The sequence below is a fragment of the Scyliorhinus canicula genome, chromosome 18 (genome assembly GCF_902713615.1).
Source record: "Scyliorhinus canicula chromosome 18, sScyCan1.1, whole genome shotgun sequence".
NCBI lineage: Eukaryota > Metazoa > Chordata > Chondrichthyes > Carcharhiniformes > Scyliorhinidae > Scyliorhinus > Scyliorhinus canicula.
In genome coordinates this window covers 98,735,777-98,752,194 of record NC_052163.1, presented here as the reverse complement: position 1 = coordinate 98,752,194, position 16,418 = coordinate 98,735,777, and the positions used below count along the sequence as shown (strand labels likewise).

The window sequence follows — 16,418 nt, the reverse complement described above, 5'->3', positions numbered from 1 at the left end:
TTCAGATATTTGGAACTCCCTTTTGCACATTGTGATTGATGCTTGATCAATTGTTAATTCTAAATCTGAAGGAAGTAAGAGGTACGTGATAAAGGCTGGTAAAAGGAATTCGGTCACAGATCAGCCAAGATCCCATTGAAAGAGAGAATGGGTTTAAAGGGCTAAGTGTTCCGATTCCTATGTCTGTACATTCTCAGTGCCGGAGAGGCACAAGGACTGCTGGAGAATATAAGAGCCCTTATTGAGGGGAAAGCACATATTTGCATTAATGTGGCGAACCACGTTCCACTGTTACTCACTGCTGTATCTATATATATTCACTGTTATTGTTTGTTCCATTGTTACTTACTGTTGTTGTTGTTGTTGCTTCTGTTAGCTCCGCCTGTGGCTCCGCCCCTCGGGCTTTGTATATAGTTGGCTGATCTGTGGCCCCGCCCCCAGTGAGGGATCAGCAGCAGGCAGGCACACATCTGAGTGTATTAAAGCCACAATTTAGTTCTATAACTTGCTTCGTCTATTATTGATGGTCCATCAATTAATATGTTTTAACATCAGTTTAAAATGAAGGGAAAGAAGATAATGGCGTTATTATAGACTTTACAGGGTCCTGCAAAATCTGCTTCCGATTCTTCTAGAATCACACATTGTTTCTGCTTAGATAAGGACATGTACTGCTTGGTGCTGTTTTTAATGAGTTTACTTTTCTTTTCCAGTTGCTTTCCAGGAGCTATGTCCTTATGGTCATGGTGCTATTCCTGGAATCGGTGATACCCGTGAAGGTACTTTCAGTAACGCTACGTAAAATTCACCAAATCTTGTACTTATCCTGCCCTGTAAAGAGAATAAATATTATTGCACAACAGGAAAGAGAATCAGAATTAAAACAAATATAATTCCTACTTTCACCATCTCATTGCAAAACAGTCTCCGGCAGATAACATTAAAACAATAATCTTTTTTTTTTTAATTACTTTATCAGGGTTACAAAGCCAGAGCTCAGAGTGTGGACAGGGGCAAACCCCTAATCCAGCTCCTTGCCTGCTCCAAAAACCAATTCAAATTCAGATTGATTCCAGTTCATGGTCCCCACAATACTAGATCAAGCATTACACCTGATCCCACGCTCATCTTAGCCAAAAGGCCGAGAAACGCTAACAATAATCATTCTTGACCCCTCAATTTGACTTGCTGCTCCTGTGATTTTCATTTGCTAATTACTTTTGAAGTTATACCTCTTTAGTCTTTGATACTTTGTAAACTTCAGACTGGGCATCTGTCATTTTGTTTGGCTTTTATGAAGCTCAGCCTATTGGAAAATACTGCGTCTAAAAAGAGAGTGGAGTATCGAACATCCGTGAATGAGTACTAAACTAAGCCAGTTGTGTGGCAATCATTGTAACACATTGACACAGAGTGCGTGTGTGTGTGTGTCACTATAAGCCCTGCAAAAAGGACATTATTTTAAACTGAATAAATTGTTATTGGGAAAATTAGTGCAGGACCACAGTAAGGAACCTGATGGGAGATTTGAAAGATTAGTCTGGATGGACACATAGTTCTCTACTCGGCACATTATTCTATTACAAGGTTCCAATACGCGTGAGATTCCAAACAAGACACGTCAACCCTACTTGCTCCCAACATTGCTAATTTTTGTTTTCCTCTTTAAGATGTGAATGAGTGCGTAGAGAATCCCGGAATCTGTGTTAATGGACATTGTATAAACACAGATGGTTCCTTCCGATGTGAATGTCCGTTCGGATATAGCCTGGATTTCACTGGAGTCAACTGCGTTGGTGAGTTGCTTGATGTGATGGGGGTCAGATTTGAACAAAAGCTGTGTAAAGGAGAACAAATTGAGGACTAGACTTAAGGTGGGGGGAGGGTTTGGTGGTGTTGGAAGAATGTGTTTACACAAAAAGACTATTAGAATATGGAATCCATTACCACTGGGTAATAAACTAAGACAATCACAACATTTCAGCAAAAGTTAGATCAACAAAGAGGTCAAATACTGAAATGTAGCAGGAAAAAGCAGAGAAATTGAATAAAAGTAGATATTGCCCATGTGGAACTAACTCACGCACAGGGGTAATGTACTGGGAGGGCAGAAGACTTTTACATTGTTTATTAAGTTTAAAAAGATAATTCCAGTTTCCTGATGGATCAGTTTTCAGTGTGGGATTGAGCCATAGAGGCCAGAGTACCCCAGGGATCATCCCTGCTCTGAGCCAGAGCAGCTGCTGGATCACTTCCATTAACCTCAGTGCCTCGAGTTCCAGAAGGGAAAGAAAGGGAATATCAGTGGGTCCTTGCTTAAGCTCACCATCCAGTGTCTGCTACCAGAAGTGGGATTGCAGACACATGTGTGCATGGAGATGATGAGCATTGGTGACATGGAATTCATACTCTCCAAAAGACACAACGCCTATTAGAAAGGAGGGATGATGGATTTGAAGGGAGGTTTTCCTGAAGAAAACTGTGAAAAGGCAGTATGATTCGATCGCTTGAACATAATATTATCGGGAGGAAAGAACATCATGGACTGCCAGCCATTTCTGGCAGCAACATTTAATGTCTGACCTGTTAGTTGTTTTCTATTTTCTTTACCCTATTGGTAGCTCCCTACTTCCTCACTTCTATTGGTATCTGCCTACCTCTTTATTCTTGAGTTCCTACTTTATCCCTGTTGGAAATTATATTTCATATTATTGTTTAGAGCCCTGTAAAGACCAAGAACTTTTAAAAAGATATTTGAATTTCCATTGAATGACTGCAAGGATCACATTTCAAGATTTCAAGTCTGAAGACTTTTACTGTATCAAACAAATTCCAAACAAAATTTACCAAACACTTTTTGTAGGCAACTTAAACTCCAGACGACAAAAATATTTCCACCATTTAACTTTTAAAATGACTGAATATTCCCCCCCATGGTTATACTTTATCTGTCCCTTAAGTGGACACTTCAGTTTCCAAGAGCCAGTCCAAACTTTTTCTCAGCTCTCGATGAATAGCTTCCTTTTTCCTTTTACAGAACTTTCCCAGTTTTATTCCCTAAACTGACTTTAACATTTAGAATTACTCTGGAGATTCCTCCCTCTAGCCAAAATTAAGCAAATCTTCCAGCCTTTAGATCCTCACAGACATGAGCTCCTACCAGCATTCGGCGTGGTAAAGAGTAGAGAATGACTACCTCTATCTCTCTGTGCATTCTTTCTCTCACAGATTCTTGCACATTGAGGTTTATGGATCTCTAATCCGATCCTACAATGGCTTCCGATGGACTATTCCCTCCTAAAGCCCATCCCCATGGCAGGTGAATCACATGGGCCTCGTATCCCAGTAGAAATGTTAATTAATTAGCTTTTAAATCCCCAACTCCATTCAATCATTACATTTATTACATAACTTAACATAAAATAGTTTAGTATTGTAAACTGTTGACTTTCCTAACACCTCTCTATGAGATTTGGAGACGAAGGATGCAATCTAACGGGAGAAGCACAAAGTGCAATAGCGAGTGCCGGGTGTTTTCCGACGACCGGCCTGGAGTGACCGCGGCCGGTATCTAACGGCAAATAGGGCGGGTAATGATGCCCCATGGCTTCACGGCGGAAATGGCTGTCCCGCCAGCTGATTCACCTGGACCGTGCCCGGCAGCTCTCCGCTAATGAGGGGGGACAGTTCTCAAACCGCTCCCTCCGAGCAAACCCAAAACGGCACGCAGCCACGCAACCGCGCAGACCAGCCCCACGATTCGGAGATGCCGACCTGACCCGGCTGTTGGATGCGCTGGAGTCATGACGGGATACTCTGTTCCTCCAAGGGAGTTGAAGGGTCAGCCGCAGGTCTGCCAGTGTTGCCTGGGAGGCAATAGCAGCGGCTGTCAGTGCGGGAAGTGTCAGAAGGAGGAGCTTTCTTTCAGTGCCGTAAGAAGCTCAGTGACCTCCATCGGGCCTCACGGGTGAGTTTCATCAGTCCCCTGGCGCTTGTCCCACCAACACCCCATGTTGGCACCGCACCCCCTCAGCACAAGACTGCACCTGTGCTCCACACCCTGGCAACCACCAGCAGAGATGCCCTTGCCTGTCCCCTGCTGATGCATGAAGTGTGTGGCTCACAATGCCCTCTCTCTGTCCCCGAAGGAGAGGTTGACACACAATCACAGTCATTACCCCCAAAGAGGAACAAGCCGGAGGTCACGGGGATGACCAAGGACAGGCCTGCACCGCAGAGGTGAGAATCCACCGGCCCGCACCCAGATGACCCGTCACACATGTTGTTCATGCCGGACATAATGACCCTTCCCTCCCACTGACCACATGTCCATTCTCCTGCAGGATCTGATGGTGCCGGCCCATCCGGGATGGGCCCCCCACTCCCCCACCTTCCACAGACCACCTCGGAGGAGAGCTCCGAGGATCCCACCATTGAGGCATCACAGCTATCATCCCCACCTTCCACCAGCGCAGTGACGTACACCTCGGTGAGTGAAACTAGTGGATAGATTTCTGAGCACAATCTGGTGAGCACCACACAGTTGCTGATGCACATCAGGTGGAGGCAGGAACATCCATTGGGTGCAGCAGTCGGAGGTCTGCTGGATCCCTTGTCCCAGCTGGGGCCCAGTCAGACGCTAAACCTCTGAACAAGGTTATCCCGGAGTTGATACAGACGTTAGAGTGCAGCCGTGAGACTCCAGAGGGGGTGTTACTGACACTCAACCGGGCCCATAGCCGATTGGAGGATTCCCATAGGCTATGGAAGCAGGAGATAGCACCAGCAATGAGTGGCAACAAAGCCACTACTAGGGTGACGACCGCAGCGGAGAGCCCGCAGCACGACCTCAGCAGCATGAGTGGTGGTGTTGCTCAGTCGGGGACAACCATGGTTGACTGTCTCAACAGCACGTTCTAGTCGCTGGAGGACATGTCCCTGATGCAGTCCCAGGTGGGAATTGCCAAAAACTGCAGAGCATGTGCCAGTCTCAGGTGGGCAATACCGAGGCGCTTCTGACCATGTCCCAGTTGCTGAGGAACATGTCCCAGACACAGGTGCTGAGGCACTCGAGAGCATGGCCCAGTCACAGAGGGGCATCACTGAGAGTGTTGAGACCATGGTGCAGGCAATGGGGAGCTGCCAGAGCTGGCAGAACCAGATGACACGGGTCACTGTAGCTCACTCCATTCCAAGTGACCCCCTGGGCCCTACAGGCACCATTCAAGAGGAGGGAGCGCCGGAGGCCGACCAGGAGCCTCACTACAGGTAGACGGAGGCAAGACCCCCCCCCCCCCCACCTGACAACAGCGCATCTCGGGGTTGTGGGCGGACAAGGTGGCACAGCAAGGCATTTGCCACAAGCAAGGGCCTCCGGCCCCAGGGCCCCAGTTGAAGCCCATCAGGGGCATTGAGGGCCACAGAGCGAGGTAAACATCTGGCAGCCTTCACCGATGTGCATCTTGGGGACACACCTAGAATGGTGGCAGAGCACGGTGCGCTAAGAGTTCGAGGATCAGTGAGAGAGCACGGTGGGGTGGGGGTGACATCAGCGATAGTTAGGGACAGTCAGGGTCACGACTCTACACCATTTACGCCCGAGACATGTGAAGCCTCTGTCACGTTATTCTGTACTAGAGGCTGATCTGCACCCGCCAATCCGCGGTGCCCTCTGCCCTTGCCTGGCCCCAGTCCCCCAGGCACAGTGTCCTAGATCTGGCCCCTCCCTAAAGCATACTGCGAGCAGTTGAGGGGAAGAAGAAGTGAGGTGGGTCGGAGGTGGAGAGGGAGGATGGGCAGGGGCCAAGGGGAGAGGGGGTGAGATGATGAACGAAGCATGTCTTATGTGAATCTGGTGAAGTTGAGGGGCTCCAGATCTTCTTGGCATGCCAGAACCTCACCGCTGCCACCTGCCACCCTCCATCGTCCGGCTGCTCCTGCAGGTCTTCCCCGGGCTTGTCCTCTAGCCCCTCCCAGTCCGGCTCCTCCTCATCCTCCTCCTCAGATGAAGCCGCATGTTCCTTCTGTTTTGTTATGCTCTTGACTTAGCATAAACTGCTTCCTTGATGTGCACTCTGACAAAGGAAGGTTCAGACTTGGAGATAGCTTTAACACATTTGTTGAACTGTTAACGATTCTCCTACTTGAATTCGACTCTCCTGTTAATCCTGCTATAGCTACTCAGACTGACGAACCAGTCTGCTACAATCTATGTGGTGGGTGTGATGTGTTTCAAATCAACCCTGTGTACTCATTGAGTGTCTCCACTGGAAAGAGGAAGATCATGTGTGCTGTGTCCTTTTATATAGGTTGGTGTAATGCCCTCCTGTGGTAGTGTCACCTCTGTGTGTGTCGTGAATGCCCATTGGTCGTGTCCTATCTTACTGACCTATTGGTTGAATGTCTGTGTGTCATGTCTCTGGTGCTCCCTCTAGTGTCTAGCTAGCCTGTGTATTTACATTAACCCCTTGTGTATTTACAGTGATGCATATCACCACATCCCCCTTTTTTCATGTTACATATTTTCTGTAGCGTGTTAAAGAAAATTGAACAAAAACAGGTAGATAAGTGGTGCTATGTACAAGTTATGATAACAGTGATCATGAAACAATAAGTCCAAATAATATGCATGAGTCCAAAATTCATTAATCATTATGGTCGAGTGTCTTTCTTGTTTGGTTGGTTTTGTGAGGGCCACGAAGAATCCAGCACGAGTTTTCAGGATACAAAGTAATAACATTTATTTACAAATTAACATATATATACAACAGCAGCAACAACTTCTCTTGCTGCCAAACTGCTCTCTCTCTGGCTCCAAACTGGCCAGCTTTATTTATGCAGGGAGTCTGCTAATGATTTATCCGCCCCCCTCATTGGGGAAGCTCATACTACCACAGGATTGTGGGATTGTCATTAGTCCCCAGCCAATGGTAAGCAGGCAGGTTATAACAGTTGGTGAGTTGGTGATGTTGATGGTGGCATGTCCTTGTGAACGCCATCATCAGTGTCCCTGTACATAAGGAACCAAGAAGTGGTCAAATCACTTTGTTGTCTGATTTGGAGTCTTTTTTTCTTCCGATGCTTGTGGTAGCGATGTATGCAATCTGTGTCATCCTGCCATGATATGTCATTGTACTGAGCTGAGCAGTAACAATGGCCCTCATTTGCAGAGTTGTGCCATGTTGTACCAGTCGTAGTTCCATTCTTGTTGTTTTTGTCATGCTTGTTGTCGACGTTGTTGCCTCTGGTACGCTTCTTGCTATTGTCTTTGATGTTGTTGTTGTGTTGGTTGGTTTTGTTGCCGTGTTTGCTGCGCTCAAGGACCACACTCTGTGGATAATACGAGTCCTTCACACAGTTACTCGTGTCAGCGTGCTTTGTGGCATCTGCTGTTTCCTTGAGCGTGCCGTCACTGAGTTCGTGGCGCTCCCCGTCTGGAGTCATGTCTGGCTTACTTGAATCAGCTTTGGCTTGTCGATGCTCCCCGTCTGGAGTCTGGTCTGTTTCACCTGAGTCAGTTTTGGTTTCTTGCCGCTCTCCGTCCAGAGTCATTGCAGGTTCACTTGCATCTTCTGAGGTTTCTTGATGCTCCATGTCCGGAGTCAAAACGTTCAGGGATGCATTTGCTTGTGGAGAGGCTCGAGCGGATGAGCTTTGAAGTAACGTGGTGTCACCGGAGTCACCAGTAGTCTCACTGTGATTGTCGAGTGCCTATGTACACACTAGCTGAGGTCTGTCACATTGCACATCTTGTATGGGAAGTGGGATGCTGCCGTCACTTGTCGCACATACAGTGGGTAGAGCCTCAGTGTCTTCTTGTCGTTGACTTGAGCTGGGTAGACTGTCAGAGTCTTCTTCTTGTTCACTGGAGTGTGGTAGACTGTCATAGTCTTTCTGTTGTTCACTTGAGCGTGGTAGACTTGCATCGTCTGCTGCTGGTTGCTCAGAGGAGGTTGCTAGACCCTCATGGTCTTGTTCATGCAAGAACTGTGCTTTGGAGTCTTGCATTCCTTCTATCGTTGAGTACTGTGACATTGGAGTCACTTTCTGTGTGGAGACATGCAGTTGTCTCGCTGTGGAGTCTTTCATCGCTTTCTGTGGAGGCTGGGACCCTTCGTGGTGCGTGAACCACTCTGTGTGGAGTCAGGGACCCTTGCGGTGCGTGGACCACTCTCTGTTTGAAGCAGGCAGCTCTCTGTGGGCTTGTCCGGCTCTCTGTCTCTTGGCGTCAGGCCGCAGCATAATCCTGCACTCACGAGTCGGGATGTCATAAATGCTGGACTGAAGATTCCCCAATCTGAAGAACTCGGCGTCGGGGTCTTCAATGTACAACACGTCTAGTTGCGGTTTGGATTTGGTACTGGGGTAGCCACCTCCCAAGGTGAAATCTTCGTCTGAGTGGTTGTCTTCCAAGGCCATATCTTCATGTTTTGTGTCAGAGCTGGCATTGGGCTCGCGATGTCCAAAGAAGAATTCAAGGTCTGAATCATAGTCTTCAAGGACTGCATCATCTCTTTGGGTGGTGCTAACTGCTTGTTGCAGGGTTCTGCAGAGGTTACTTTCAGCTACTGGTCGAATTTCAGGCATTGTGCTGTCATTCCAGGTGAAAGAATCGGGTTTTACGGCTTTAAATTTTTTTTCCGTGTTTTGGGACATTTCCCCTTTAAGTGGGCATGGTCCGGGGCCTCTGACATCACGAAACATGTGACGTAGGTCGTAGGAAGCGATTGGGCATGCGCAGATCGCTGTTCCTTTACTTGGGGCCTTTGTCTGAACTGCGCATGTGTGGCTCCTTTTCCAAGATGGCCACCAATCAAAACTGCAGATTTCTTCAATGGAAAGCCTACCTTCGCCTCATGGTGAGTTTTGGTGCCTCTTTTACTGTTTTTTCTTGTATGTTCCTTGCAGAATTCTTGGAATTTGTCCAGGACTGCCTGGAAGTCGCTCTTGTTTTGCCCCTTTGAGTATTTGAAGGTCTGGAAGATTTCAGCTGCTTCTGGACCGGCGATGGTAAGTAGAAGCTTTATTTTCTCTGCATCCGCCACGCCATCTAGGTCGGACTAGATTTCGATTTCGAATCTCTGCCAGAACCAATGCCAGCTTTCACTGAGATTGCCTTGGTACCTGAGCTGCTGTGGAACCGGAATCCCGAACACCATCTTGCCTGGGTGCCGTTGCTGGTTGTCACTGTTTGCTGAGTTGTAACTATATGGATTTAAACAGGTCACTCCTGCGTACCATGTTTTGTTATGCTCTTGACTTAGCATAAGCTGCTTCCTTGATGTGCACTCTGACAAAGGAAGGTTCAGACTTGGAGATAGCTTTAACACATTTATTGAACTGTTCACGATTCTCCTACTTGGATTGGACTCTCCTGTGAATCCTGCTATAGCTACTCAGACTAACGAACCAGTCTGCTACAATCCACGTGGTGGGTGTGATATGTTTCAAATCAACTCTGTGTTCTCACTGTGTGTCTCCACTGGAAAGAGGAAGATCATGTGTGCTGCGTCCTTTTATATGGGTTGGTGTAATGCCTTTCTGTGGTAGTGTCACCTCTGTGTGTCGTGAATGCCCATTGGTCGTGTCCTATCTTACTGACCTATTGGTTGAATGTCTGTGTGTCATGTCTCTGGTACTCCCTCTAGTGTCTAGCTAATCTAAGTGTATTTACATTAACCCCTTGTGTACTTACAGTGATGCATATCACCACACCTTCTCCTCCGGCATGAAGCCCCGCCAGGGATGTACAGCAGGGCACCACCAAAACAGTCGACGCATCGGAACCGAATTTTCAGCAGTCCAATGCATCACTCAAAGACAGCCCAGGTGGCCACATGGGACTCATTACAGCGGATATCCGCATCGGTTCCGGCCTCCGTACTGGTGTCATTAGCCAGAACATCAGGTGGTACTGCTTATCCTCCAAGAGCCAACTCATCATCCTGGGGTTTCCTTCAAAGATGCTGGGGATCTCCGACTGCCCCAGGATGTAGCTGTCATGCACACACTCTGGGAAGCGTGCACACACGTGCATGATCTTGTGGTGGTGGTCGCACACAAGTTGAACCTTCAGGGAGTGGAACCCCTTCCTGCAAGGCGACATGCATGCCATCTGTTATTCCCTGGACCTGGGGCATCCTGGTGATGGCATAGAATCCTGCTGCCTAGGCGTCTTGATGGGTTTGGTCCAGGTGAAAGTTTATATCATTAGTTGCCCGGTCAAACGGGGCATCTGTGACTTCACAGATGGACTTGTGAGCTGTAGGTTGGGATATGCCGTACAAGTCCCCGCTCGAGCCCGGGAATTAACCCGAAGTGTAAAGGTTCAGGGCTGCGGTGACTTTGACGGCCACTAGGGGCGGGTATTCTCCTCCTCCACGTGGTTCCAAGTCTACAAGGACATGGCACTGGTGCCGCACTGTCCCATTGTTGAGGTGGAGTCTCCTGCGGCACATGCTGTCTGATACCTGCTCAAACAACCAGCGTCACCTGCACACCTTGGATCATTGCCGGCCTCCCCGTTTGGGTCCCTCCCTGGCCTGATAGGCGGCCAGGTCCCCAGTGTGAAGGGCAGGTCCCTGCACATGGGGTGCCACATCGTGCCTCTGTCGACATTGCTGCAGCCGCCTTCTCTGGCATCTGGCTGCCTGGAATGCCAATAGCACTGCGAGGGCAACTGTGGAAAGAATTGCAGAGTGTGAGGGACCGACAGTCAGTTGTGGCTTCCACCACTGTACTCTCGAGTCCCCGAAGCCTCCTTGCATTCCCTGCGATCTCTCAGGGTGCCATCCAACGATACGGTTGTGCTGGAGGACACCACCCTGCACATGCACCCACAACAGGGCCCCTGGGCATCAGACCCTGGACCCCCAACTGCCCGGAGCACTGCGGCAGCAGCTTCAGTGCCTCCAGGCTAATTGCCCGCTTTCGAAGACTGCTACTCACCACCTCTAATCCCCACAGCAGCCATGGCACTAGTTTCACATTTTTAAAAAGTGTGTTAAAGGCCGCCCATGTGGAGTCGGTTAGATCATGGAAGGCCATTAGATAGGGAGTACTTCCCATTAACGACATGAAGATTGGCCTTAATTGGTGATTATTGGTGTCTCGCCATGTCTAGTGGGGGTGTACCGCATCCGGTCAATGGGAGCGGGCTGGTTAGATCAGAAAACGATCGGCACCCGGCATGGATTCTTCGCGATATAACTGGCTCACACAGAGTCATGCTGGTCGCAACATGGCCGTTAGATCGCACCCTAACAGACTACGCAAGTTATCACTGATGCCCTTGCTATTGACCACAGATAGGGACGTGTGAATATCTTGCACCTTCTTTCCAGTAAACAACCCTTTAACATTTACAGTTGTCAGGTAGAATTCAGAACAGGTCATATGATTCCATAATTTCTCCATTGAACATTAAATTTAAGAAACAGTCATAAAATATAGAAATCGTATAAACACAGGGTTTGTGACACTATTCCTATTTCCCCTGTCGGTTTCTCCCTAATTCCTCAGCTTTCCTCATATTTCCCCCGTTCTGCGAATCTATCACTAATCCGCCACACCATTGATCTCTCCCTAATTGCTTTGTCTGCTGGACTCTCCCTAATTCCTAATTCCACTGGCCTTTTACTCATCTGTAATCTCCTGGCCTCTCCTGAATTCCCTACTCTACTGTTCTCTCTATTTCCTCGCCCCCTGTTTCTTTGCCCATCTCAGAAGGATATCAAATAACATTGCAACATCTCCTTATTAATTTTGACTGGTACCTCCAGCGGTGCTGGGGTGTACAGTTGAAAGAGGCTTTGGGACAGGAATTGCATGTATGCCAGAATACAGAGAGCACTTATACATCAAGCTCTACAAAATTTGTCAATGCTCAGTACTGAGTGTGGCCTTTCTGTGCAGATACTGACGAATGCACCATTGGTAACCCATGCGGCAATGGAACTTGCAGCAATGTTGTTGGAGGATTTGAGTGCGCATGTGACGATGGATTTGAACCTGGCCCAATGATGACGTGTGAAGGTAGGGCAAACATTTCAATGACACATTTACACAAACAGAACAGAGGTGAGACTGATGCTGTTGCTTTGGTAAAGATACAGGATAGGATCAATCTTGAAGTGATTATTGGTGATGTTTGATTTTACAATGGGTACTGGATTTTTTTGATTTTACAATGGGTTCTGGTGAGGTTTGATTTTCCAATGGGTACATGATTTTTTTGATTTTACAATGGGTACTGGTGATGTTTGATTTTACAACGGGTACTGGTGATGTTTGATTTTACAGCAGGTCCTGGTGATGTTTGATTTTACAATGGGCACTGGTTATGTTTGATTTTACAATGGGTACTGGTGATGTTTGATTTTACAGCAGGTACTGGTGATGTTTGATTTTACAATGGGTACTGGTGATGTTTGATTTTACAATGGGTACTGGTGATGTTTGATTTTACAGCAGGTACTGGGGATGTTTGATTTTACAATGGGTACTGGTGATGTTTGATTTTACAATGGGTACTGGTGATGTTTGATTTTACAATGGGTACTGGTGATGTTTGATTTTACAGCAGGTACTGGGGATGTTTGATTTTACAATGGGTACTGGTGATGTTTGATTTTACAATGGGCACTGGTGATGTTTGATTTTACAATGGGCACTGGTTATGTTTGATTTTACAATGGGAACTGGTGATGTTTGATTTTACAATGAATACTGGTGAGGTTTGATTTTACAATGGGTACTGGTGAAGTTTGATTTTACACCAGGTACTGGTGACGTATGATGTTACAATGGGTACTGGCGATGTTTGATTTTACAGCAGGTACTGGTGATGTTTGATTTTACAATGGGTACTGGTGATGTTTGATTTTACAATGGGTACTGGTGATGTTTGATTTTACAATGGATACTGGTGATGTTTGATTTTACAATGGGTACTGGTGATGTTTGATTTTAAAATGGGTACTGGTGATGTATGATTTCACATTGGGTACTGGTGATGTTTCATTTTACAATGGGTACTGGTGATGTTTGATTTTACAAAAGGTACTGGTGATGTTTGATTTTACAACAGGTACTGGTGATGTTTGATTTTACAATGGGTACAGGTGATGTTTGATTTTACAATGGGTTCTGGTGATGTTTGATTTTACAATGGAGACTGGTGATGTTTGATTTTACAATGGGTTCTGGTGACGTTTGATTTTACAATGGGTTCTGGTGATGTTTGATTTTACAGCAGGTACTGGTGATGTTTGATTTTACAATGGGTTCTGGTGATGTTTGATTTTAACAGCAGGTACTGGTGATGTTTGATTTTACAACGGGTTCTGGTGATGTTTGATTTTACAGCAGGTACGGGTGATGTTTGATTTTACAATGGGCACTGGTGATGTTTGATTTACAATGGGTACTGGCGATGTTTGATTTTGCAGCAGGTACTGGTGATGTTTTGTTTTACAATGGGTTCTGGTGATGTTTGATTTTACAATGGATACTGGTGAAGTTTGATTTAACATTGGGTTCCGGTGATGTCTGATTTTACATTGGGCACTGGTGATGTTTGATTTTACAATGGGTACTGGTGATGTTTGATTTTACAGCAGGTACTGGTGATGTTTGATTTTACAGCAGGTACTGGTCATGTTTGATTTTACAATGCGTACTGGTGATGTTTGATTTTACAATGCGTACTGGTGATGTTTGATTTTACAATGGGTACTGGTGATGTTTGATTTTACAGCAGGTACTGGTGATGTTTGATTTTACAATGCGTACTGGTGATGTTTGATTTTACAATGCGTACTGGTGATGTTTGATTTTACAATGGGTACTGGTGATGTTTGATTTTACAGCAGGTACTGGTGATGTTTGATTTTACAATGCGTACGGGTGATGTTTGATTTTACAATGGGTACTGGTGATGTTTGATTTTACAGCAGGTACTGGTGATGTTTGATTTTACAATGGGTACTGGTGATGTTTGATTTTACAATGCGTACTGGTGATGTTTGATTTTACAATGGGTACTGGTGATGTTTGATTTTACAATGCGTACTGGTGATGTTTGATGTTACAACAGGTACTGGTGATGTTTCATTTTACAATGGGTACTGGTGAAGTTTGATTTTACAATGGGTTCTGGAGATGTTTGATTTTACAATGGGTACTGGTGATGTTTGATTTTACAGCAGGTACTGGTGATGTTTGATTTTACAATGCGTACTGGTGATGTTTGATTTTAACAGCAGGTACTGGTGATGTTTGATTTTACAATGGGTTCTGGTGATGTTTGATTTTGCAGCAGGTACTGGTGATGTTTGATTTTACAATGGATACTGGTGAAGTTTGATTTTACATTGGGTTCTGGTGATGTTTGATTTTACAGCAGGAACTGGTGATGTTTGATTTTACAAAGCGTACTGGTGATGTTTGATTTTAACAGCAGGTACTGGTGATGTTTGATTTTACAATGGGTACTGGTGATGTTTGATTTTACAGCAGGTACTGGTGATGTTTGATTTTACAGCAGGTACTGGTCATGTTTGATTTTATAATGGGTACTGGTGATGTTTGATTTTACAGCAGGTACTGGTGATGTTTGATTATACAATGCGTACTGGTGATGTTTGATGTTACAACAGGTACTGGTGATGTTTCATTTTACAATGGGTACTGGTGAAGTTTGATTTTACAATGGGTTCTGGAGATGTTTGATTTTACAACAGGTACTGGTGATGTTTGATTTTACAACGGGTACTGGTGATGTTTGATTTTACAATGGGTACTGGTGATGTTTGATTTTACAGCAGGTACGGGTGATGTTTGATTTTACAATGGGTACTGGTGATGTTTGATTTACAATGGGTACTGGCGATGTTTGATTTTACAACGGGTACTGGTGATGTTTGATTTTACAATGGGTACTGGTGATGTTTGATTTTACAGCAGGTACGGGTGATGTTTGATTTTACAATGGGTACTGGGGATGTTTTGTTTTACAATGGGTTCTGGTGATGTTTGATTTTACATTGGGCACTGGTGATGTTTGGTTTTACAATGGGTACTGGTGATGTTTGATTTTACAGCAGGTACTGGTGATGTTTGATTTTACAATGGGTACTGGTGATGTTTGATTTTACAATGGGTACTGGTGATGTTTGATTTTACAATGCGTACTGGTGATGTTTGATGTTACAACAGGTACTGGTGATGTTTCATTTTACAATGGGTACTGGTGAAGTTTGATTTTACAATGGGTTCTGGAGATGTTTGATTTTACAACAGGTACTGGTGATGTTTGATGTTACAACAGGTACTGGTGATGTTTCATTTTACAATGGGTACTGGTGAAGTTTGATTTTACAATGGGTTCTGGAGATGTTTGATTTTACAATGGGTACTGGTGATGTTTGATTTTACAGCAGGTACTGGTGATGTTTGATTTTACAATGCGTACTGGTGATGTTTGATTTTAACAGCAGGTACTGGTGATGTTTGATTTTACAATGGGTTCTGGTGATGTTTGATTTTACAGCAGGTACTGGTGATGTTTGATTTTACAATGGATACTGGTGAAGTTTGATTTTACATTGGGTTCTGGTGATGTTTGATTTTACAGCAGGAACTGGTGATGTTTGATTTTACAAAGCGTACTGGTGATGTTTGATTTTACAATGGGTTCTGGTGATGTTTGATTTTACAGCAGGTACTGGTGATGTTTGATTTTACAATGGATACTGGTGAAGTTTGATTTTACATTGGGTTCTGGTGATGTTTGATTTTACAGCAGGAACTGGTGATGTTTGATTTTACAAAGCGTACTGGTGATGTTTGATTTTAACAGCAGGTACTGGTGATGTTTGATTTTACAACGGGTTCTGGTGATGTTTGATTTTACAGCAGGTACGGGTGATGTTTGATTTTACAATGGGTACTGGTGATGTTTGATTTTGCAGCAGGTACTGGTGATGTTTTGTTTTACAATGGGTTCTGGTGATGTTTGATTTTACAATGGATACTGGTGAAGTTTGATTTAACATTGGGTACTGGTGATGTTTGATTTTACAATGGGTACTGGTGATGTTTGATTTTACAGCAGGTACTGGTGATGTTTGATTTTACAGCAGGTACTGGTCATGTTTGATTTTATAATGGGTACTGGTGATGTTTGATTATACAATGGGAACTGGTGATGTTTGATTTTACAATGCGTACTGGTGATGTTTGATGTTACAACAGGTACTGGTGATGTTTCATTTTACAATGGGTACTGGTGAAGTTTGATTTTACAATGGGTTCTGGAGATGTTTGATTTTACAACAGGTACTGGTGATGTTTGATTTTACAACGGGTACTGGTGATGTTTGATTTTACAATGGGTACTGGTGATGTTTGATTTTACA

The 16,418-nt window shown here is 45.2% G+C and overlaps 1 protein-coding gene across 1 annotated transcript in view; it reads left to right on the top strand.

The window, feature by feature from the left end:
- fbn2b (fibrillin 2b) overlaps positions 1-16,418 on the top strand; it is a 310,225-nt gene that overhangs the window by 225,066 nt on the left and 68,741 nt on the right. The window contains exons 51-53 of the mRNA XM_038776744.1: positions 714-779; positions 1,671-1,796; positions 11,914-12,033. Of these exons, the coding sequence (XP_038632672.1) occupies positions 714-779; positions 1,671-1,796; positions 11,914-12,033 (312 nt within the window). The remainder of the gene's footprint in view (positions 1-713; positions 780-1,670; positions 1,797-11,913; positions 12,034-16,418) is intronic.